We start from the raw sequence: 24543 nt of genomic DNA, 5'->3' as shown, positions 1-24543 counted from the left end.
GCTATTCCTGAGTCTAAGAGGCAGACTCACAAACAATGCTAAGCAACTAAAAGAGCTTCTTATTGAATAGTAAAATTTATTTTCAAAGGGGAAGTAGGGGGTGTGACACATGTGGTAGTTAGCAGTCTACTACTGACTCTATCACCACTATAGCCAGAGAAGTCCGCTGATGTGTCAGACATGTTAGAAAGTGAAAGTTTGCCACAGCATACGATTGCCGTAGCTTTCTTCCCAAGCATTTCAAGAAAGAAGTTATAAGGCCAACTCCCATAATGATGCCTGTTACACAATAAGGACAAGCCAGGGGCCTAGGAATTCAATTTTCCACAGGGTCCCGTCAATGTAGCCATATACTGACCCACTCTCTCATGGAAATAGCCGGAGAAATATAAATATCAAGACTATGAGCACATCACAGGCCTCACTGGAAAAGCCCCACACAGAAAAATGTGTGGGTGTGAATTTTTCCATTCTGGAAGGGTAAAGGCCTGAGCTGATGATGCTGGGATGAGACACTGAAGTCTTTAGAGAAGTGAAACAAGTGTAATAAAGTTGACACACAGATTACCAAATAGCCTTTCCCTTATAACTAATGTTAAATATGTGGTTTTGATTTGAAAGGTACAGAGAGACATTCTGCATTTTTTTAGAAAAAAAAAAAAAAAAGGAAAAGATCATCATCATTGGTCTCTAATCTTTTCTAAAAGAAAAAATTATTGGTCTCTGATCTGGCTTTTTCTTCACTTTTTTCCCCTTGAGGAACTGTAACTCTTATTTTTAAATTTTAGGAAGATGTTTTATATTCTTCTGAATATTGCCTAATGCATAGATAAGAAGTACTGAAACATTTCTGTTCTTTTTATATACAATTAAGTGTTCCTTAGAATGTGTAACCTGGACTTCCCTGGCAGTCCAGTGGTTAAGACTCTGTGCTTCCACCGCAGGGGGCACGAGTTCAATCCCTGGTCGGGGAATTAAGATCCCGCATGCCTCGCAATGTGGCCAAAAGAAAAAAAAAAAAGTAAATTATGCTCGAAGAATGTGTAACCTTTCCTGCCTACCCACCCTCATCTTAATCCTAAATTTACATATCTACATTTTAACCATGCTGTCAAAATTCAGTTTAAAGTCATGTTTCTTCTTCAAAATTCTTTATATTCACTTTTAAAAAAAATTAATTAATTAATTTGTTTATTTTTGGCTGTGTTGGGTCTTCGTTTCTGTGCGAGGGCTTTCTCTAGTTGCGGCGAGTAGGGGCCACTCTTCATCGTGGTGTGCGGGCCGATCACTGTCACAGCCTCTTTGGTTGCGGAGCAAGGTTCCAGATGAGCAGGCTCAGTAGTTGTGGCTCACGGGCCCAGTTGCTCCGCAGCATGTGGGATCTTCCCAGACCAGGGCTCGAACCCGTGTCCCCTGCATTGGCAGGCAGATTCTCAACCACTGCGCCACCAGGGAAGCCCCTATATTCACTTTTCTTGAGGCAGCAATCACCTATTACCTGGGATTACACCTGTCTGTGTATGACTGCTCTATTACATGTCAGGTTGTTTGAGAAAGAACACAAATGGTAAGAATGTGGGCTTTGAAGTAAGAATATTTTGGTTTCAAATCTTGTTCTGCCCTAAACTGGCAGTAAGGGCTAAATAACCTAGAACAAATTATTTAACTTCTCTGATCTTCAGTTGTCTAATCTACAAAATGGTACCATCACTTCACAGGTAAGGCTTAAACTAGACTGTGTGCCTGTGCATTATTTTTTCTTTCTATATACCTGACAGCATAATAGGTGCTAGATAAATATCTGTTTAAAGAATAGACAAGAAATGAATAAGGTAGTAAGAACGGAGAAGTTACAAGAAATGTCTTTGAAGAAGGATTTCCTCAATTTTCCCCAGTTTAAATTAGCAGTATATATCTGTACCATCATTCAGGCAGTTAGTGCATTACACTGAGGACAAATGAACACAATCCTAAGTATCCTACCCGATATAATGACTACAAAAATATTGATCTGGTGTTATTTAATAACTATTTTTGTTACACTCATAGTGTCACAGATGCTTTAGAAGCTAAATCTATTAAAGAGTAAAAACATAAAAAACTAGAAACTTGTGGATTGGTTTATATATGGCACACATGAAGTCTATTATAAAACTGGCATCAATACCCTTGGATGCAAACCCTTTTCTGAGTATTTGTTTGTCACAAGTTTTTTGCAGTACTTTATTTTTTCATAAAGGTGCTCCAAGAATTGTAATGGATACCCCTCTTGGTAACTTCTATTGATTGAGTTCTGGCTTCTGTATTTTAAGAGTCATGTTGGAATAACTGAGCCCAAATACCCCTGCTCTGAGGACTGCTCTCACTCCACAAGACATACACACACACACACACACACACACACGCACACCCATACACGTTCCATGGCTCACCATGGCCTCCTGGACTGCTTATTACCCTGCCTTCTGCACCCCCAGCCACAATAATTAGGCCAGTATTGGTACACCACGAGCTAGCCACATCACCTTTCTCCTAAAGAATGTACGAATGGTATCCAGAAATTCCAGTTAGTGAGCTTCCTATAAATAAACTTGGGGATCCCTATTGTTATGCTCATTTTCTGCCTTATATTGAAAGAAATATAAGCAATCTGTTCAACAGAGAGAGAGAAAGAAATGAAATGGACATAAGAGGGAGAAAGATATAAGAGCTCAGGTGGCCCCTGAGAGACTGAGAAGAAGAAAAAGCATCCTTGATTCTGGCAACATTCCAACTCTCATTATATCCCCTTGATGCCCATCAAAAATAATAAAGGAGCAAAAATAAATCTGTAAAACAAATGACTAAAAAAAACTCCCATTAGCATTAGTAGTGCCCTTGTATGCAAACTCTTTTCTGAGTATGTTTGTTAAACACCGTACCACTCAAAAAAAAAAAAAAAAAAAGACAACAGACATTAAGAGATTTAAACAGATACAAGAAACATGTTAAAATTAAAACAGCATAAAACAGTGCCTCAAGCTCAGTATTTTATGTATTCTAATTTTAATACCTCTCTAGCTGATTGTATAAGAAGTAATCTAGCATGTTGTATGCATTAGCTCAGTCATCGTGGAGATAAAAAGGTAAAGCCATCCTGAAACAGGAAACCAATATTCTTCCTGTTTAATCAACAAATCTAAAAATTTATTCTTTTCAACTATTTATTCTTGCTCTTGTCCACCACAACATGGTGTTCCACATGTTCCACACAGTTTTATGACAAAGAGAAATTTTTCATGAGCCTCTTTTGTATCCCCACCCCCTTAAAGAAAGAGGGAGGAAAAACTGTTTCACACAGAAGGCGTTAGTTGTATGAATTAGAACTGCCACCTTAGTGTGGGCTAATGTAACCAAGAGGGATTTCACCTACATCCATTCAGTCAGTTTTATGGGGGTTTAAAGAAATTCCAAAGAGTCATCAGAAGAGGAAAAATAAAGGTAATGCTTTTTGCCACACAGGTAGAATCTTTGAAAGTATGTGTAATATGTAAAACATTTTGACACCCCCATCATATTTTTCCAGATTTAACAGTATAAATTGCTTCTCTTGTTCAAGAGCTTCCTATCAGCCTCTCTAATCACTACTCACAGTAACCTCAACTCCTGCCACAATGTACAAGATGCAACTCTTGTCTTGCATTGCACTAACTCTTGCACTTGTGGCAAACGGTGCACCTACTTCAAGCTCTACGGAGAACACAAAGGAACAAGTGAAGTCACTGCTGCTGGATTTACAGTTGCTTTTGAAGGAAATTAATGTAAGTTTATTCCCTTTCTTACTCAAATTATTACATTTAATTTTTCTAAGTGGAGTTTGTTTTTTTTAATAACAATCTGTTATGCTTTCTCAGAATTACGAGAACCTCAAGCTCTTCAGGATCAAGATGCTCACGTTTAAATTTTACATGCCCAAGAAGGTAAGTACAACTTTCTACATTCATTTACATTTTAACAGAATTGAAAGTAATGTGAAAATTTACACACTAACTGGATTAGTAGCACTTCATCTGAGGAGAAGAATTAGTAACCTCAGCATCTTTTTTAAAAAAACCAAGTTTGATAATGGGCTTCTGAAAAATGGCTTTGCCAATATTTTTTTTTTATACGTACTTATGTGTGTTTTGGGGTAGAGGGAATGGGAAGAAAAGAATAATATTCTACTTTATTGCTTGGACAGTTTTAAAAAAGATTGTGTTGACCTACTGTTTTATTTAAAAATATAAAACGCTAGAGATACTTGATCATATCACTTTACCATTAAATTAGCAAAACTGGTATCAGAGGGCCCACATTAAAAAAAATCCTTTACTGTTTTAGGAAAGATTCCTAAGGATCTATCTTTGAGAGGCAGCATAGCAGTAATCCGTAGCACAGATTCTAGGGCAGATTATTTAAACTGAAATCTCAGCTCTGCCATGTCCAAGCTTTTGTAACCTTGGGCAAGTTACCCTCTTTGTGATTCAGTTTCTTACTTACTTATGTAAATGATAATTATATATACTTCATATAGTTTTGTGAGGATTAAGGAGTAAATGTGAAGTACTCAGAACAGTATCTGGCATATGGTAAACACCATATAAGCATTAGTTATTAGAAGTAATAATAAAGACAAAATTCTTCCTGGAGAGTATAAAGTAAAATTTTGGACTTTCACATCTTTCATGTCAATAGACCTAGAGACTTCTGATGCTATATGACTTACGTTCCAAGACTAAAAGCTTCATTTGGTCGTTTGGGGATTCAGACAGTTAGCTAAGCATCATCTAAGCTCCTAGAGCTACGCCAGGCATGTAAAGTCTCCTAGTAGTCATGCCAGTCAACAGATAATGGGCAAAATCTGAGGCTAAAAAGAGCTTGTCCCTGGGTGAACAGCCCAGAAAAAAAATGGGATTTAAGGGTCATGAATGCAATCCCACTGACCCACTTCTTATAAATTCGAGGAAATTATACATCAAACTACCCCTTTAAAAGATAAAAAGGAGATAACTTAGAGATGTTCCTCCAACTTAATCAGAGTCACGTAACTCTTGCCTCCAGCAGCGTAAAGACACTAGACTGTTTTCTGAAGGAAAGAGCTCCAAGTTGTTCATGCCAAAAACTTAAGCCCTGAACTTGTAGAACTTATAGTAGCAAGTTTAAAGGGCGTTAGATGAAAATGTCATAAGATGTATGCGGTGTATTCCTACCTATCCCTTTAAAAAGTGTTAGAAAGATAACACCAGATGATGTGCATAATTTAGAGGGTGGTGGAATTCTTTGAAATCTAGCAGTTTCTAAATGACAAGGCAAAATCTATTTGAAACTAAAAGTAATGTGATAAACGCCATTCATTTGTTCATTTTACAACCATTCATGTTTGCAAAAGAATTTAGAGAGCTATAAAAACATTTAATTCAAAGGTTGTTATGTTAATGTTATAAAGAAAAAGAACTGAAATTTAACCCTGGCTCCACCTAGTCATATGGCCTTGGGGAAGACACTGAAATTCTGAGATTTAGTTTCCTTATTTGTAATATGGAGATAACACACTGCATTACCTATCTCAAAAGGTGGCTGTGAGACTTGGGCTTCTTTAGGACAAAACACTCTGAAATTATAATGTACCATAGAAGTATGAAATATTATCATTATATATAGAAGTGTGTTATGTGTGTGTGTGTTTTTGTGTGTGTATATGTCTAAATTAGGAGGCCCATCCAAAAATCCTTCAAATATTATAAGCTTTTATTTGATTTGGACAAATCATTTTTAAAAATGTATCTTAATGTACTTATTATAGAAAAGTAAAAAACTAAGATGCAGTTATATGTGCCTTGCTATATTGACCCATTACTAAATAGCTACAACTAACTAATCCATAAAATGTTGGAACTGTGACAGATGGCATCCAAGAGCTCCCTCTGTCCCTAACATTCTATGATTCTCAACTCTTAGATTATTAAATATTAGAATCATAGATTGTGATCCTATACTTCCACATTATGACTACTCTGGTTCTAATAATTTCTCTGCAGACAGGAAAAGAATTCAACCTATATTGGTGATTTACATTTGGGTGCAGAAATGTTGACTTTTTTGCAAAGCCAAATTAAGCTGAAATTAATGACTCATTATTTGTTAACTAACAGTTAATGCTAACTATGGGCAGCTGAACTCTCATGTTTCCAGTCTTATAATGTTGGTCCATCTTTATAGTAATGATGAAAACAGAGAGAATGGTAAAAACTATATACTGCCTCTGTTAATAAAATAAATTTTGATATTAACTTCTGATTCTGACCTTTAGTCAGGGCAAATTGACCTGATAATTACTTTTATTATTATTCAAGGCTACAGAATTGAAACATCTTCAGTGTCTAGCAGAAGAACTCAAGCCTCTGGAGGATGTGCTAAATGTTGCTCAAAGCAAAACCCAGAACTCGATAGATATCAAGGATTTAATGGACAATATCAACAGAATAGTTTTGACACTAAAGGTAAGCTATTACCTTATTTGCTCTCCTGGAAATAAAATAAATGGAAGGGCGTTTTAACGTGGTAAAACATTTTTGGTATTTGTGAAGTACTCATGCATTTTAAGTCCACTGTGAACATAACTCATTTTTATATTAGGTGGAGCTGGGAAGTGTAAGCTAGAGGGCTTCCACCTACCATCCATTCAGGGACAAGCCCCCACTGCTGCACTCTGTCACCCCTCACATGAACACAAAATTGGGAGTGGAAGAAGACACTGAATTGAATTTCACAGAAAGCAGACAGGTTTCATTATATATTTTTTAATTCCTTCAGGTCATTTTCCAGAATAGCTAATTCTGATTACCTGAAAGACTTTTTAAATGAGATTTTCCTATCATCTGGTGGAAGAACCAAGAGATTTGTCTAAAAAAAAAAATGGCAACCAGTAAAATGGCCAATGGACCAGATAATTAACTTTTTATTTAGAAGTAATACTCACTTTCAGGACCTCAAGTATTTTTAAATGCATAGGAAGCATGAAACATACAAGGAACTTGGGTGATGTGAGAAATTCATGGCTCTCTTTTCTCATCCATCTGCCAAAGTACAAAAATTCATGAATTAATAGATATCCTAAATAAACAGCATAATTTTAATTACAGTAGAACCAACTTTCTAAAAGTATGTAACTCTAGTTGTTTCCAAATAAGAGTCACTTTATTAGTAGACAGTCTCTTTCTATTTAATTTAAAAAATACATTGAGATCAATGTCATCTACCCATTGATAGACTCAGTTTACCATCCATGCCAAGAATTTTGCTCTAAAATTCTTGACCAACATCAGAAAAACTCATTCTAAATTCTAGATGCAAAATTAATATAAAATTACATGAAAATCAGAAAAAGCAAGATACTTTAAAAAATCTAAACCCCCAAAAGGTTACAGTATTTAAATAATTATATGTAAGAGGGTATATAACACTGCAATAGTTTGTTTAAAGGGAATACTTTATCTCACTTGATTTATGTTTTCAGGATAGGAATTACTTCAAATCTGAAAAAGCCCCCTCTTTTAATCCACCATATATCAAAATATTTTCTTCTTAGCTTGTCAGCCAGAGGCAGAGTTGAAACAGTTCCTATCAGCAGAGGAGGTTAATTTCTAAAAAGTCAGTCCACAAAATTTCTAATGTTTAGACTTCTAAAAATTGGGAAATTTATCTGCACTGATACTGAGGTGGGGTGGGATTCGTTATGAATATTTTTGAAAATGTTCTTCATACAAATTTTCCCCCAAAGCTTATCCTAACTTACTCTGGGCTGGTTCCATCTTGCTTTGGGGAAACTATGAGGAGATTCACTCAAGCAGACTAATAGGAGATTTAAGGTTTAGAAATGAAGAAAGTATAATGTGCTTATCATTGTATACATGTAACCTATATTTAGATATAGATATAATTCGAGAGGAAAAGAGGCTTAACAACTTTAATTCTGCATGCAGCACTTAATGAAGTATTTGTCTAAAACTGTTTAAAAATGTTATTGTGCAAAATTCAGGAAAAAAAAATCTTGTGTTCATTAAGAGTGACAACTAACAAATGAGGAAAATTTTAGCTTTTATGTCACTATCACTGGGTATCATAGCATATAATTTTGGCACATCATTTTGATCATTTCAAGAAAATGTGAATGGTTAATATGTTTAACATACTTGAAAATAAAGGCCATAAGTCTATAAGACTTCAACTGAAAATAATTATATATAAGATACACTACCCTGAACTAAAACAAAATTAAAATGTTTTCTTTTACAGGGATCTGAAACAAGATTCACATGTGAATATGACGATGAGACAGTAAACGCTGTAGAATTTCTGAAAAAATGGATTACCTTTTGTCAAAGCATCTACTCAACAATGACTTGATAATTAAGTGCCTCCCATTTTAAATGTATCAGGCTTTCTATTTATTTAAATATTTATATTTATTTTTTGATGTATGCTTTTCTACCTTTTGTAACTATTAGCCTTCAGATGATAAATATGGATCTTTTAAGATTCTTTTTGTAAGCCCTACGGGCTTAAATTATTTATCTTATTTATTTTTATGTTGAATTGTTAAAGATAATGTCTATATAGGTCAGTTAATAAAATTATTTAATAAAAACAAGCCCAGATATTTGTTATTCCGGGAATAGCACAGAGTGAGCACTAAAATATTTCTGAATTACTCATGTAAACTCACAAGATGGTTAAGATGCTTACAAAAGTCACTCTTCCCCTGAAGAGGTATGTGGAATACAGAAATGGGTTTCTCAAAAGCTCTTGCTTTCTCCTTTCATGAGTTGATTAGACTCTTAATTCTAATCTGAGACTACCCCATCAAATTATACTATTTTCCTTCTCCAGGTCATGCCTTAAATTTAAATAAGATACCAAAACAAAAACATTCTTGAAACCCTTTGCATAATTGGTGTGTCTTTCTATCCATTCTCCAACATCTTATACCTTGCTCTCTGCCCTCAGGAGGCTCACCTGTTTGACCTATATCAAAGCTCTCCCCTGCCCTTTGGTTTTCCATTGGGTCCTGCCACTGGGGAACCCTGGTAGGTTGTCTGAGGGACAGAAGAGATTCCCCTGACTTTCCCTATGGAGTAGCCACTGGATGGTTGTGCCTCTCGACCAAAGAACCCAGGTTTTCTCAAGGTGGCTCTCTTGAGACTTTTTCCTTCTGAGTTCTGCTAACCTTTCCCTCCACTCCTCCCTTCCAGCCTAAAGATGGTAGCACTTATACTATTACCAGCTCCAGGGTACTATACTATCCCTCGCAGTTTCCCTGTATGCTGACCACAGCTTTGTAAATTGTCTCTTTATTAGGTTCTCCTTGAATTATTCTGAGTATGCCATCTGTTTTCTGACTCAGACACAGTAGTTGTACCAGAAATAGCCCTAAGAAATAGATCCTCAAAATAGAATTCTGGGACCAGGTTGTTCATATATTCAAGGAATACAACAAAATAAGGACATGAGAAATCTATGGGATGTAGCATCCTGATTTTTCAAATTATCATCAGTGGTAGCACAGGATGAAATGCAGATAGAGAGCAAGATGTGAGATGAAATGACTGTGACATTTAATTGCTACAGCAGTAATAGTTATAAAAATTGTGATTATCACCTGTATTCTTCTGACGGTCTCAGACAGAGAATGAAGGGAAAAAATTAAAGTTATGAACACACAATTAAAGACATTCATGGGCAACCAGAAGTCCTCATTGGCAGTTGTGAAGGAGTTCATCTCTTGTAATCATAGGGCGTATATGGCAGAGAACAAAGCAAAGAGTCTGATGTAAGGTCTGCAAAGAGCTAGTGCCACTTAAAAGCTTAAGCCCTCCAGGTCTCCTACAGTAAGGATGGGGAAGGAGTGGGACTCTGAGATATGGGATGTGGATGTTCTGCCAGACATACAGACTGAGAACCTTAAACATCTGTCTTTCCTGTTGACAGAGGCAACTCCTTTTCTTTAATAGAATCCGTTCTGAGGAAAAACGACTCCTTTACTTAAAAACCTTCCAATGACTCACAAATTGAGGACAATTTTCCTCAGAACACACCTCTACCATCTTTCCTTGCCTCCATGTCTAAAATGGGAGTTAAGATCTCAACATTCTGGGGCAATGAGATACAAAGTGTTTAGACCAATGGGGATGAAAAATAAGTCATGTTTGGGCTACTTTAATTGTGATGAATGCAACTCCCTGGGACTCCGAATTTAATGATAACTTGCAAATGGCATTAACAGCTGGTTGAGTAAATGCTAGGACTCGACAGTGGCCTCTTTTAATGATGTTGAAATGCCAGAGCTTCTTGGTAGAAGATGGAGTCCAAAGGACCAGGGAACTGGAAATGCTGAAATGGATCCATTAGGTACAGTCTTCTCATCTTGCCCAGGAAGACTTTACGAAGTACACTGCTGAGAGGGACACTAGCATCCACCAGAGTTCTGTCGTGTTTTCATTAGGCCAGAAATGACAGACCGTGCTGCAATGGAACTGGTTTCCCTGATCTCATTGGGGAATAACGTAATCCTGGAATGATAAAGGCCAGGTGACAGCACTTAGCCCTCAAAGACAAAATGGAAGCAATCACCACAATAAACCACAGGGCAGAGTGCTAATCAAAGTGTTTTATCCAAAAAAGATCTTAAATGGTGGCTACCTGATTGCAAGATCCCTAAAAATTAGAAGATTCTAATTCTGTTGGGCAGAAATGAATTTTGAATCACCGTAATTGGAATTCATGACCTGTTCCAAGTTCCTGGATTTAAGCCACTTCATATACCTGGTATTCCTGCCTCAGAAGGGGGATGGATGCAGGATCCCTTGAAGGAAGGATCCTGTAATATGGCCACAGATATATACTGCAAAAATTTCCCCAAGCCATTTTGGAAGAGATATTTACCAGGGAGACAACTGGCTGAAGAATGGGAACTATCAAGATATTCTGGGGGCTATTAGATAATGGCCCTGAAGGACCCTATAATTCTGAAACTCCACTGTGAGCCACCAGTCAGAATGGGGACTTAGCCTGCTGGAAGATTAGTCCAAGTCCCTCTCAGGAGGGCCCAAAGGGATCATAGATCCTCCTGTAGCACACCCCCATAGTGGCCAAGGAGCTGCACTGTTCAGGACTCCCTTCAAGAGAACATATTCTCCAGGGAGCAGAGTTGACTGACAGTCTCTAGCTATTGCCATTTGCATTTACATAACATGGGCAACAGAATACATTAACGGTCTTGTCCCAGGGATATATCAATTTTACTGCTCTCTATCCTAATTAGTCTGGACAGTACTTGATCATCTTACTATTTCAAAGAATATCATGCGGGTCCATTACATTGACTCTTTTATGCTAACTGGATTTGTTGACAAGTAACAAGTAGGAGTAGTGCCTGAGTAAGGCAAATGTGGGTTAGAAGAAGGGTGACAAGTTCAGGGATGTGTCACAAATATGAAGTTTCTAAGGGTCCAGTAGTTTCATGCATGTTAGGAGGTTCCTCTACAGTGGAGGGCAAGATGCTGTGCCTTGAAAGGCCAATTACAAAGAGGTACAAAGCTTGGTGAGCCTCTGGGATTTGAAAGAACGCTACATATGCTACTCTGACCCATTTTTGAAGGGTAACTCATAAGGCTGTCAGTTTTCAGTGAGGCCCACAGCAAGAAAGGGCTACACAGCAGGCCCAGGCCTCAATACAAATTCTTCAGCCACATGAGATTTATGACCCAGCCGACCCAGTGTTATTCAAAGTGTTTGTAATAGAGATGTTAAAAGCCTGTAGAAAGTCCCCAAAAGATAATGACCACACAGTCCTAGAGCTTTCAGAAAAGACCACACCCTACACTGCAGATAAGTCTCCATTTAAAAGCAGCTCCTGGCTTGTTAGAAAACCCTGGTAGAGACAAATGTCTGACCATAGGACACCAAAAGATTATGCAACCTGAACTGCCCATCATGAACTAGTTATTAACTGATGTACTGAAACATAATATTGGGCAACAGAGCACATTTCACTACAAAATACAAGTGAATGGGTATAAACAGGTCCAAGAGGGACAAGTCAACTTTATCAGCAGGCAGTTTAGATTCTCATGGTATGTGGCTTAACCCGGCTCCCTCAGCCTACTCCTTCGGCTTCTTGCGGAGTTCCCTACTACAAGAGAGAAAATTGAGGGCCTGGTTCACAAATGGATCTGCACCAGATGTGGGTATCAGCCAGAATGGATGATCCCAGAGTAATAACCCTATTCAGATTTGTACATTTGGTTACCCATTTCATACTGAAGGAGAAATACACAGAGGTTTAGATCTAGAATAGACTGATTTATGGGAAGTGACACATGAGATTGCCAGATGATTGGGGGTATGAGAAAGAAAATGGAAAATTGGTGAGAGGGAGGTCTGAAGAAGATGTATGTGAATGGGCAGAGAATCTGAAGATATTAATGTCCCACTGTAAAGAAGGCTCTCATTATTCAGGTGGCCAAGATGACCCTTCCTGAGGATGCCAGCCAGCCTCTTTCTCTGGCCAATCCAGTGCTTATTCAATAGGCTCATGAACAAAATGGCCACGGTAGCAAGTATGGAGATATGCATGAGCCCAACAAAACGGTCTTTCACTCACAAATACTGATCTGGCTACTGCCACTGCTGAGTGCCCAACCTCCCCAAAGCATAAGCCAATGCTGAGCTTTCAATATGGCACCATTTCCCTGAGGAACCAGCTGGGATTGATTATACTGGACCTCTTCCACTGGGGCATGAACAATGTTTTGTCCTCAAAAGGATAGATCCATGTTCTAAACACAGATTTTCCTTCTCTGCCTCAAGTGTTCTGCAGCACCACTGTTACTAGATTTACAGAATGCCTTATCCATCACAACACTGCCTCCAACCAAAGAATATAGTTTATGGCAAAAGAAGTGTGGCAATAGGATCATGAGCATGGATTTCACTTATCTCACTACATGCTCTATCATTCAGAGGCAACTGGCTTGGTAAGACAGTGAAGTGGCCTGTTGAAAGTTCAGTTATGAACCTGCTTGGAAACAGTATTATGAGGATCAAGTGCAGAATGCTCTATCTGTGTTAAATCAGCAGCCAAAATATGGTACAGTTTCCCCCAGAGCCAGAGTGCACAGGTCTGGGAATCAAGAAGTACAAGTAATGGTAAGCCATCTATTATACTAAATGACTCACATGAAAAATTTTTTTTACCTCCCATTAATAAAACCTTAGCTTGGTTAATTGGTCCTAGTGCTCAATGAGACATGTGTCTACCAGGAACATTAACTTCTATCAGAAAACTGATTACCTGGGAGCTGAGACTACCTTTTGAGTATTTGGGGGCTTTTCATGCAGCTGAACCAACAGGTACATATTGTACTGGCAGAGTAGTTGATTTTGCTGACAAGGGGAAATTGAATTCCTGCTACAGAACAGACGTGACTGCTACACAATAGGTAACACTGTATTTGGAACCCAGGAAACTCAGCGGGGCACCTTTTAGCTCTCTCTTTCCAATTGTACTGATCAATGGAAAACCGTACCAATCCTCAAAATGCAAGAGCACCAAAGATTCAGATTCCATAGAATTGAGATCTGGAGTCTACCACCAGTCAAAGAATTCCGCCCAGCCAAAGTAATGGCAGAGGATAAAGGGGAACATGCAGAGTATTGAAAGAAGGCAGCTATGATTACCAACTTTCATGACTGTGAACTTTCATGACTACCAACTTTCTTGGCTATTGACCAGAGACCCAGGTAGTTATTTTACTTGTTTTTCTTTTTGGGACTTCATATAGTCTCACTTTCTTTATGTGAAAAACACTGGTGGTGTGCCTAATATTTTAAGTTTCAGGAACGTATCACTGAACGGACATTACCCCACAATGATACCAAAATTGATGGAATTTCAAGTGTCTCCTTTGCTTGAGATACAAACTTTTCTCCCAAATGAAGAAAGTGAGTTTATGTTAAGGAACAAAGGAAAGGGGTGAACTGTGCCAGATATTTCCATTTTCCCCTTGACAACTTGACATCCTCTCTACCCTAAGCTGACTTACATACATTAATGTGCTTTCCTGCCTTCTGGTTTCTAGTTGAGTTTGGCCAAATCCCTGGTAAGAGTTGGATGAAGGATCACCTCAGGATGGCCTCAGGATGGCTGACCAAAGGTCATACACCTCTCAAAACAGCCCTTTCTTTATAACCCTGACCTTCATTTTTCTAGTAATCTCCTCCTCCCTTCAAGCCTAAGTGTGGTACCAGTTCCCCTGTGTGAGGACAGCAAGCAGCGCAGGCAGGTCTTACAGGTTATATTCCTCATGAGAAAGAATGTGGACAACAGACATCCTGGCTTTTTTGCTGAGGGTATTTTCCAAATTATGGCACAGGGAAATAGAACTCAAGCGGCAGACCTATGAGGAAATAAAAGTAGGAGTTCAGGGTTGTCAAAGTGAATGGGATTTGAGAAGCAAAACAGAGGGAACTGTGGAAAAGGACCCCATCCATATATCTACATACAAATTCCCTTCAAGGGTTGATCTGTCACCTGCACATGCACAGGTTATGACACCTTCCAACAACCAAAAGAAATGGCAGAGAAAAAGCAGGTATGAGGCAAATGAGCTGTGTGGTGCTGAGGAGACACAGACTGGAGTTTAAGCTCTGCCATGGGGGAAGGGTCTAGTAAATACATCAGGATTTAAGATAAGAGAAAAGAAGGGGCAAGGCCCTAGGTAAATGAGCCTTAGAATAAGGCCATCTGAAATAAACCAGCTCTCACAAAGCCTAAAACCAGGATTCAACAGGATGAAAGGTATCCACCAGATTCTACTTGCCTTCTCAAGACAACATAATGTGCTTTAAAGATAACATCATCAAATCCACATCCAGAGCCTTTATAATATTTCATCCACATGTGGCATCAAAAAATTATGAGGCATGCTAACACACACACACATTCAAAATTACGAGGTAAAAACCAATAAAAAGCTTCAACGAAGAATTCAGATATAGGTATAAGTCACAGACTTCAAAATAACTGGTTAATATGTTGAAGAAAATAGGGCATTAGTTCTAAAATATAGATGAAACTATAATGAATTTTTGCAGACAGTTGAAATATATTTTTAAAAAATCTAATGAACATTCTAGAACTGAGAAATACAGTATCTGAAATTAAGAAATCACTAGATGTGTTTAAAAGCATACTGGACATAGCAGAAGACTAGAATAGTGATCCAAAGACAGGCCAATAAAAAAATAACCAAACTGAAGACCAGAGGAAAAAAGGAAGTAGAAACAAAAAGAACATAAGAAACAAGTGGAACACAGCAAAAAGATCTAACATACAGGTAACTGGAATCATAAAAGGAAAGGGAAAAAAGAGGAATAAGCTATATTTGAAGATATAAAGGCTAATAATTTTCACAAACAATTAAAAGACATTTACCTACAGATTAATGAAGCTCAGTAAAACCCAAGCAGGATAAATACAAAACAACAAAAAACACCCATACAAAACCCTCAAATCCACACCTAGGGAAATCACAGTCAAACTGTTGAAAAGCAAAGACAAAAAAAGCAGCCAGTGGGGAAAAAGGCAATGCCTTCAGCAGAACAATAATAAAATTGTTGGCTAATTTTTCAACAACACTTACGGAAGCTGAAAAACAATGGGATGACATACGGGTGATAAAACAAAACACATGATCATCTAGAATTCTTTTCAGAATTTGTTAGAAATTTAGGTGAAATAGACATTTCAGACAAAATTCTGAGAAAACTAGTCAAAAGCAGACCTGAACTATAAGCACTTCTAAAGGAATAACTTCAGGTTCAAGAGAATAATCCCAGATGGAAGCACACAACTGCAAAAAAAAGAAATGAGTACCACACTGGGTAAATAGTGGCTAATTAAGATGACAACATGTCTTGTGGCATTTTAACATATGTATAAGTAAAATATTTGACAGCAAAAGAACTAAGGGCAAAAGATAGTAAGTGGCATTAAAATGTTACATTAAAAACTTGCATTGTTTAGGAAGTGCTAAAAGAATAAAGTTTAAGTAGACTGTAGTAAGTCAAATTTGTGTATTATAATATACAGCAACCTCTAAAAGAATAGTATAACTAAAAAGTAATACAGGAGAAAATATAATATTAAAAATACACCTAAAATGATAAGATAAAAAGAATAAAGGGAAGCTATAGGAACAAAGAATGAGACAAACAGAAAACTAATAGCAAGAAGAAAGACTTAAACCAAATTCTATCAATAATCTCATTAAATATAAATTAACAAAAACTTCAATTAAAAAAAAAGATTGTAAGATACAATAAAAACCAATCCCAATTAATGGATTGGGAGTTTGGGGTTAGCAGATGCAAACTATTATATATAGAATGGATAAACAGTAAGGTCCTACTGTACAGCACAGGGAACTATATTCAACATCCTGTGATAAACCATAATGGAAAAGAAAATAAAAAAGGAACGTTGGGCTTCCCTGTTGGCGCAGTGGTTGAGAGTCTGCCTGCCAATGCAGGGCACACGGGTTCGAGCCCTGGTCTGGGAAGATCCCACATGCCATGGAGCGGCTGGGCCCGTGAGCCACAACTACTGAGCCTGCGCGTCTGGAGCCTGTGCTCCGCTACAAGAGAGGCCGCGATAGTGAGAGGCCCGCGCACCGCGACGAAGAGTGGCCCCCGCTTGCCGCAACTAGAGAAAGCCCTCGCACAGAAACGAAGACCCAACGCAGCCAAAAATAAAATAAATAATTTAATTAATTTAAAAAATTTAAAAAAAAGGAACGTAAAAAACAAAGTTGATTCTAATATTTAAATTTTTAAAAAAGATATAAAGTAATATAAAAGTAATCATTTAGATATAAAAGATATAAAAGTAATCATTTTAATAAACATGTATTGACTACTTGTTTAAAAAAAACCCAACTATACACTGCTGTTTATTAAAAAAATACTTTAAATAAAAAGACAAAAAAGGTTAAATGTATAAGGATGAAAAGAAATTACAATGCAAACACTAATCAAAAACAAACAAAAAATCCCCCAAAATACAGAGGTAGCTTTATTAATTTTAAAAAGGGGACATTAAAGCAAGAGTTATAATCAGAGATAAAGAAGGGAATTTCATAATGATAAAAGAGTTCATTCCACAAGAAGATGTAACAATTCTAAATTTGATTCATCTAATAATTCCATAGCTTCAAAATATATAGAAGACTTCTGCTTCCAGCCTTGACAGTGTAACTGGTACCAGACTAACCCTTCTCTTATAAATAAGCATTAAAGTGGGGCATTAAAGAACAAGCAGCAGAAAATGTGACACCTAAGGAACTGGCCATAATAAAAGGTAAGCCCTACACAGAGCAGAGCAACCTCACAGAGCTAAAGAATCAGAGAGTTTCAAGGTTACTGAAGCAAATGAAATTTGTGGCACAGCATACTGGAAATAAGACAGAGGTACAGAGAAGGAGCTACAGAAACATGTAGAGAAAATTCATTCATTCACTCATTCATTCATTCATTCTTTTGCTGAATACTAAGCTGTGCCTATTTTAGGGGTGAGAGTCCACAAGACTGGACAAAGAGGAACTAAAAGGGAAAGAAATGTACACTGAAAAACTGTTACCTAAGCAATCACTGAAACTTACATAGGATTAGAAGAAGCTCAAATTCCAACAACCCAGAGTACAGAAACCTTGTTGAAAAGCTTAGAAGCCCTAGAAAGTGCCTCAGAAGTTGGACTAATCTAGCCCTAGTGTAAAGGCTACTCTAAACTTGTCCTAATAAAGCTTAAAAGCAAGGCTTGAAAGACTCAAGATTATCCACAAATAAATTAATTCCATTCTAGAACAAAATTCAACACTGTCTAAAATAAGCCAACAAAATGCAGAAACTCAACAATGAAGCATCAATAATGTCCAGCACAAACCAAAATTGACCAGGCATGTGAAAAAGTAGGAAAAGGTGACCTACAACCAAGAGAAAAAATAGCTCAATAGAAACAGAAAAAACATGACAGAGGCAATGGAATTAGCTATTATAAATATGTTTAAGACTTAAAAGACAAGCTGAACACAATGAGGAGACAAACAGGGAATCCAACAGAGAAATGGAAACTATAAAAATGAAAACTAAAACTGTTAAAAAAAACTATAAAAATGAACCAAAGTCCTAGAACAGAAATTCTATTAACTGAAAAATATATGAAATTAAAAATTCACCAGATGGGCTTAACAAGAGATTAGGCACTGAAGAAGATCAATGAACTTAAACATACTATCCTAGAGAAACTATGAAACTAGAGAACAAAGAAAAAAGTAAACAAACTCAATGATTGCTGGATAATATCAAGTGGTTTAACATGTACATAAATAGGAATACCAGAAAAAGAGGGCAGGAAAAATTTTTAAAGAAATAGTGGTCTAAAATAATGGAAATTGAATCTATAATTTAAAACATTTCCATAGGGGGAGACCTTCAAGATGGCAGAGGAGACATGGAGATCGCCTTCCTCCCCACAAATACATCAAAAATACATCTACATGTGGAACAACTCCTACAGAACACCTACTGAACGATGGCAGAAGACCTCAGACTTCCCACAAGTCAAGAAACTCCCCACGTACCTGGGTAGGGCAAAAGAAAAAAAGAAAAAACAGAGACAAAAGAATAGGGATGGGACCTGCACCAGTGGGAGGGAGCTGTGAAAGAAGGAAGGTTTCCACACACTAGGAAGCCCCTTCTCTGGTGGAGACGGGGGTGGCGGGGGAGAAGCTTCGGAGCCACGGAGGAGAGAGCAGCAACAGGGGTGCAGAGGGCAAAGTGGAGAGATTCCCGCACAGAGGATTGGTGCCGACCAGCACTCACCAGCCTGAGAGGCTTGTCTGCTCACCCGATGGCCGGGGTGGGTGGGGCCTGGGAGCTGAGGCTCTGACTTCGAAGGTCAGATCCCAGGGAGAGGACTGGGGTTGGCTGCGTGAACACAGCCTGAAGGGGGCAAGTGCGCCACAGCTGGCTGGGAGGGAGTCTGGGAAAAAGTCTGGACCTGCCTAAAAGGCAAGGGACCATTGTTTCGGGGTGTGCGAGGAGAGGGGATTCAGAGCACCGCCTAAACAAGCTCCCGAGATGGGCAGGAGCCGTGGCTATCAGCATGGACACCAGAGAAGGGCATAAAATGCTAAGACTGCTGCTGCAAGAACAGGTCACTATCCACACCTCCCCTTCCGGGAGCCTGTGCAGCCCGCCACTGCCAGAGTCCTGTGATCCAGGGACAACTTCACCGGGAGAACACACAGCGCACCTCAGGCTGGTGCAACATCACGCCGGCCTCTGCCACTGCAGGCTCACCCCGCATTCCATACCCCTCCCTCCCCCCGGCCTGAGTGAGCCAGATCCCCCAATCAGCTGCTCCTTTAAACCCGCCCTGTCTGGGCGGGAACAGACGCCCTCAGGCGACCTACATGAAGAGGTGGGTCCAAATCCAAAGCTGAACCCCGGGAGTTGTGCGAACAAAGAAGAGAAAGGGAAATTTCTCCCAGCAGCCTCAGGAGCAGCGGATTAAATCTCCACAATCAACTTGATGTACCCGGCATCTCTGGAATACCTCAATAGACAACGAATCATCCCAAAATTGAGGCGGTGGACTTTGGGAGCAACAATATATATATATTTTTCCTTTCTTTTTGTGAGTGTGTATGTGCATGCTTCTTTGTGTGATTTTGTCTTGTATAGCTTTGCTTTTACCATTTGTCCTAGGGTTCTGTCTGTTTCTTGTTTTTTTCTGTATCGTTTTTAGTGTTTGTTATGATTGATGGATTTGTTTTTCGGTTTGGTTGCTCTCTTCTTTCATTTTTTAAAAATTTTCAATAATTATTTTTTACTATTTACTTTAATAACTTTATTTTATTTCTTTCTTTCTTTCTTTTTTTCTCTCTTTTCTTCTGAGCCATGTGGCTGACAGGGTCTTGGTGCTCCGGCCGTGTGTCAGGCCTGTGCCTCTGAGGTGGGAGAGACGAGTTCAGGACATTGGTCCGCCAGAGATCTCCTGGCTCCACGTAATATTAAATGGTGAAAGCTCTCCCAGAGATCTCCGTCTCAATGCTAAGACCCAGCTCCACTCAACGAACAGCAAGCTACAGTGCTGGACACCCTATGCCAAACAACTGGCAGGACAGGAACACAACCTCACCCATTAGCAGAGAGGCTGCCTAAAATCATAATAAGGTCACAGACACCCCAAAACACATCAATGGAGGCAAGTACTGCCCACCAGAAAGACAAGATCCAGCCTCATCTGCCAGAACACAGGCACTAGTCCCCTCCACCAGGAAGCCTACACAACCCACTGAACCAACCTTAGCCACTGGGGGCAGACACCAAAAAAAAAGGGAACTAGGAACCTGCAGCCTGTGAAAAGTAGACCCCAAACACAGTAAGTTCAGCAAAATGAGAAGACAGAGAAACACAGCAGATGAAGGAGCAAGGTAAAAACCCACCAGACCAAAGAAATGAAGAGGAAACAGGCAGTCTACCTGAAAAAGAATACAGAGTAATGATAGTAAAGATATCCAAAGTCTTGGAAATAGAATGGAGAAAATACAAGAAATGTTTAACAGGACCTAGAAGAACTAAAGAGCAAACAATGATGAACAACAAAATAAATGAAATTAAAAATTCTCTAGAAGGAATCAATAGCAGAATAACTAAGGCAGAAGAACAAATAAGTGACCTGGAAGACAAAATAGTGGACATAACTACTGCAGAGCAGAATAAAGAAAAAAGAATGAAAAGAATTGAGGACAGTCTCAGAGACATCTGGGACAACATTAAACGCACCAACATTCGAATTAGAGGGGTCCCAGAAGAAGAAGAGAAAAAGAAAGGGACTGAGAAAATATTTGAAGAGATTATAGTTGAAAACTTCCCTAATATGGGAAAGGAAATAGTTAATCAAGTCCAGGAAGTGCAGAGAGTCCCATACAGGATAAATCCAAGGAGAAACATGCCAAGACACATATTATATCAAACTATCAAAAATTAAATACAAAAAAAAAATATTAAAAGCAACAAGGGAAAAACAACAAATAACATACAAGGGAATCCCCATAAGGTTAACAGCTGATCTTTCAGCAGAAACTCTGCAAGCCAGAAGGGAGTGGCAGGACATTATTTAAAGTGATGAAAGGGAAGAAACTACAACCAAGGTTACTCTACCCAGCAAGGATCTTATTCAGATTCGACAGAGAAATTAAAACCTTTACAGACAAGCAAAAGCTAAGAGAATTCAGCACCACCAAACCAGCTTTACAACAAAGGCTAAAGGAACTTCTCTAGGCAGGAAACACAAGAGAAGGAAAAGACCTACAACAACAAACCCAAAACAATTAAGAAAATGGTAATAGGAACATACATATTGATAACTACCTTAAACGTAAATGGATTAAATGCTCTAACCAAAAGACACAGAGTGGCTGAATGGATACAAAAACAAGACCCATATATGTGCTGTCTACCAGAGACCCACTTCAGACCTAGGGACACATACAGACTGAAAGTGAGGGGATGGAAAAAGATATTCCATGCAAATGGAAATCAAAAGAAAGGTGGAGTAGCAGTTCTCAGACAAAATAGACTTTAAAATAAAGACTACTACAAGAGACAAAGAAGGACACGACATAATGATCAAGGGATCAATCTAAGAAGAAGATATAACAATTGTAAATATTTATGCACCCAACATAAGAGCACCTCAATACATAAGGCAAATACTAACAGCCATAAAAGGGGAAATCGACAGTAACACAGTCATAGTAGGGGACTTTAACACCCCACTTTCACCAATGGACAGACCATCCAAAATGAAAATAAATGAGGAAACACAAGCTTTAAATGACACACTAAATAAGATGGACTTAATTGATAATTACAGGACATTCCATCCAAAAACAAGAGAATACACTTTCTTCTCAAGTGTTCATGGAACATTCTCCAAGATAGATCATATCTTGGGTCACAAATCAAGCCTTGGTAAATTTAAGAAAACTAAAATCATATCAAGTAACTTTTCTGACTAAAACGCTATGAGACTAGATATCAATTACAGGAAAAAATCTGTAAAAAATACAAATACATGGAGGCTAAACAATACACTACTTAATAACCAAGAGATCACTGAAGAAATCAAAGAGGAAATCAGAAAATACCTGGAAACAAATGACAATGAAAACACGACGACCCAAAACCTACGGGATGCAGCAAAAGCACTTCTAAGAGGGAAGTTTAGAGCAATACAATCCTAGCTCAAGAAACAGAAAACATCTCAAATAAACAACCTAACCTTACACCTAAAGCAATTAGAGAAACAAGAACAAAAAAACCCCAAAGTTAGCAGGAGGAAAGAAGTCATAAAGATCAGATCAGAAATAAATGAAAAAGAAATGAAGGAAACTATAGCAAAGATCAATAAAACTAAAAGCTGGTTCTTTCAGAAGATAAACAAAATTGGTAAACCATTAGCCAGACTCATCAAGAAAAAAAGGGAGAAGACTCAAATCAACAGAACTAGAAATGAAAAAGGAGAAGTAACAACTGACACTGCAGAAATACAAAGGATCACGAGAGATTACTACAAGCAACTATATGCCAATAAAATGGACAACCTGGAAGAAATGGACACATTCTTAGAAAAGCACAACCTTCGGAGACTGAACCAGGAAGAAATAGAAAATATAAACAGACCAATCACAAGCACTGAAACTGAGACTGTGATTAAAAATCTTCCAACAAAGAAAAGCCCAGGACCAGAAGGCTTCACAGGCAAATTCTATCAAACATTTAGAGAAGAGCTAACACCTATCCTTCTCAAACTCTTCCAAAATATAGTAGAGGGAGGAACACTCCCACACTCATTCTAGGAGGGCACCATCACCCTGATACCAAACCCAGACAAAGATGTCACAAAGAGAAAACTACAGGCCAATATCACAGATGAACACAGATGCAAAAATCCTCAACAGAATACTAGCAAACAGAATCCAACAGCGTATTAAAAGGATCATACACCATGATCAAGTGGGGTTTATCCCGGGAAGGCAAGGATTCTTCAGTATATGCAAATCAATCAATGTGATACACCATATTAACAAATTGAAGGATAAAAACATTATGATCATCTCAATAGATGCAGAGAAAGCTTTTGACAAAATTAAACATCCATTTATGATAAAAACCCTCCAGAAAGTAGGCACAGAGGGAACTTACCTCAACATAATAAAGGCCATATATGACAAACCCACAGCCAACATCGTTCTGAATGGTGAAAAACTGAAACCATTTCCACTAAGATCAGGAAGAAGACAAGGTTGCCCACTCTCACCACTATTATTCAACATAGTTTTGGAAGTTTTAGTCACAGCAATCAGAGAAGAAAAAGAAATAAAAGGAATAAGTAAAGCTGTCAGTGTTTGCAGACGACATGATACTATACATAGAGAATCCTAAAGATGCTACCAGGAAACTACTAGAGCTAAACAATGAATCTGGTAAAGCAGCAGGATACAAAATGAATGCACAGAAATCTCTTGCATTCCTATACACTAATGATGAAAAATCTGAAAGAGAAATTAAGGAGACACTCCCATTTACCACTGCCACAAAAAGAATAAAATACCTAGGAATAAACCTACCTAAGGAGACAAAAGACCTGTGTGCAGAAAACTATAAGACACTGATGAAAGAAATTAAAGATGATACAAACAGATGGAGAGATATACCATGTTCTTGGATTGGAAGAATCAACACTGTGAAAATGACTATACTACCCAAAGCAATCTACAGATTTAATGCAATCCCTATCAAACCACCAATGGAATTTTTCACAGAACTAGAACAAAAAAAATTTCACAATTTGTACGGAAATACAAAAGACCCCGAATAGCCAAAGCAATCTTGAGAAAGAAAAACAGAGCTGGAGGAATCAGGCTCCCAGACTTCAGACTATACTACAAAGCTACAGTAATCAAGACAGTATGGTACTGGCACAAAAACAGAAATATAGATCAATGGAACAGGACAGAAAGCCCAGAGGTAAACCCACGCACATATGGTCACCTCATTTTTGATAAAGGAGGCAAGAATATACAGTGGAGAAAAGACAGCCTCTTCAATAAGTGGTGCTGGGAAAACTGGACAGCTACATGTAAAAGAATGAAATAAGAACACTCCCTAACAGCATACACAACAATAAACTCAAAATGGATTAAAGACCTAAATGTAAGGCCAGACACCATAAAACTCTTAGGGGAAAACATAGGCAGAACCCTCTATGACATAAATCACAGCAAGATCCTTTTTGACCCACCTCCTAGAGAAATGGAAATAAAAACAAAACAAAAATAAACAAATGGGACCTAATGAAACTTAAAAGCTTTTGCACAGCAAAAGAAAGCATAAACAAGA

General features: G+C 38.1%; 1 protein-coding gene across 1 annotated transcript; it reads left to right on the top strand.

Annotated features, from left to right (window-relative positions):
• Positions 1 to 3653: 3653 nt before the first annotated feature.
• IL2 (interleukin 2) lies at positions 3654 to 8424 on the top strand. The gene is made up of 4 exons (XM_059924253.1): positions 3654 to 3800; positions 3894 to 3959; positions 6372 to 6518; positions 8314 to 8424. Exons 1-4 carry the CDS (start codon positions 3654 to 3656, stop codon positions 8422 to 8424), a joined length of 471 nt encoding a protein of 156 aa, XP_059780236.1.
• The last annotated feature ends 16119 nt before the right edge of the window (positions 8425 to 24543 follow it).

The sequence above is a fragment of the Balaenoptera ricei genome, chromosome 5, assembly GCF_028023285.1.
Source record: "Balaenoptera ricei isolate mBalRic1 chromosome 5, mBalRic1.hap2, whole genome shotgun sequence".
Classification (NCBI taxonomy): domain Eukaryota; kingdom Metazoa; phylum Chordata; class Mammalia; order Artiodactyla; family Balaenopteridae; genus Balaenoptera; species Balaenoptera ricei.
This window is presented reverse-complemented; position numbering and strand designations above follow the sequence as displayed.

What these genes read in the sequence shown, in the direction of transcription:
- IL2 (XM_059924253.1), top strand. Translation starts at nt 3,654, where the DNA reads ATGTACAAGATGCAACTCTTGTCTTGCATTGCACTAACTCTTGCACTT. An exon ending in AATTTTACATGCCCAAGAAG is followed by an intron (nt 3,960 to 6,371) that starts GTAAGTACAACT and finishes TTATTATTCAAG; the next exon opens with GCTACAGAATTGAAACATCT. An exon ending in GAATAGTTTTGACACTAAAG is followed by an intron (nt 6,519 to 8,313) that starts GTAAGCTATTAC and finishes TTTCTTTTACAG; the next exon opens with GGATCTGAAACAAGATTCAC.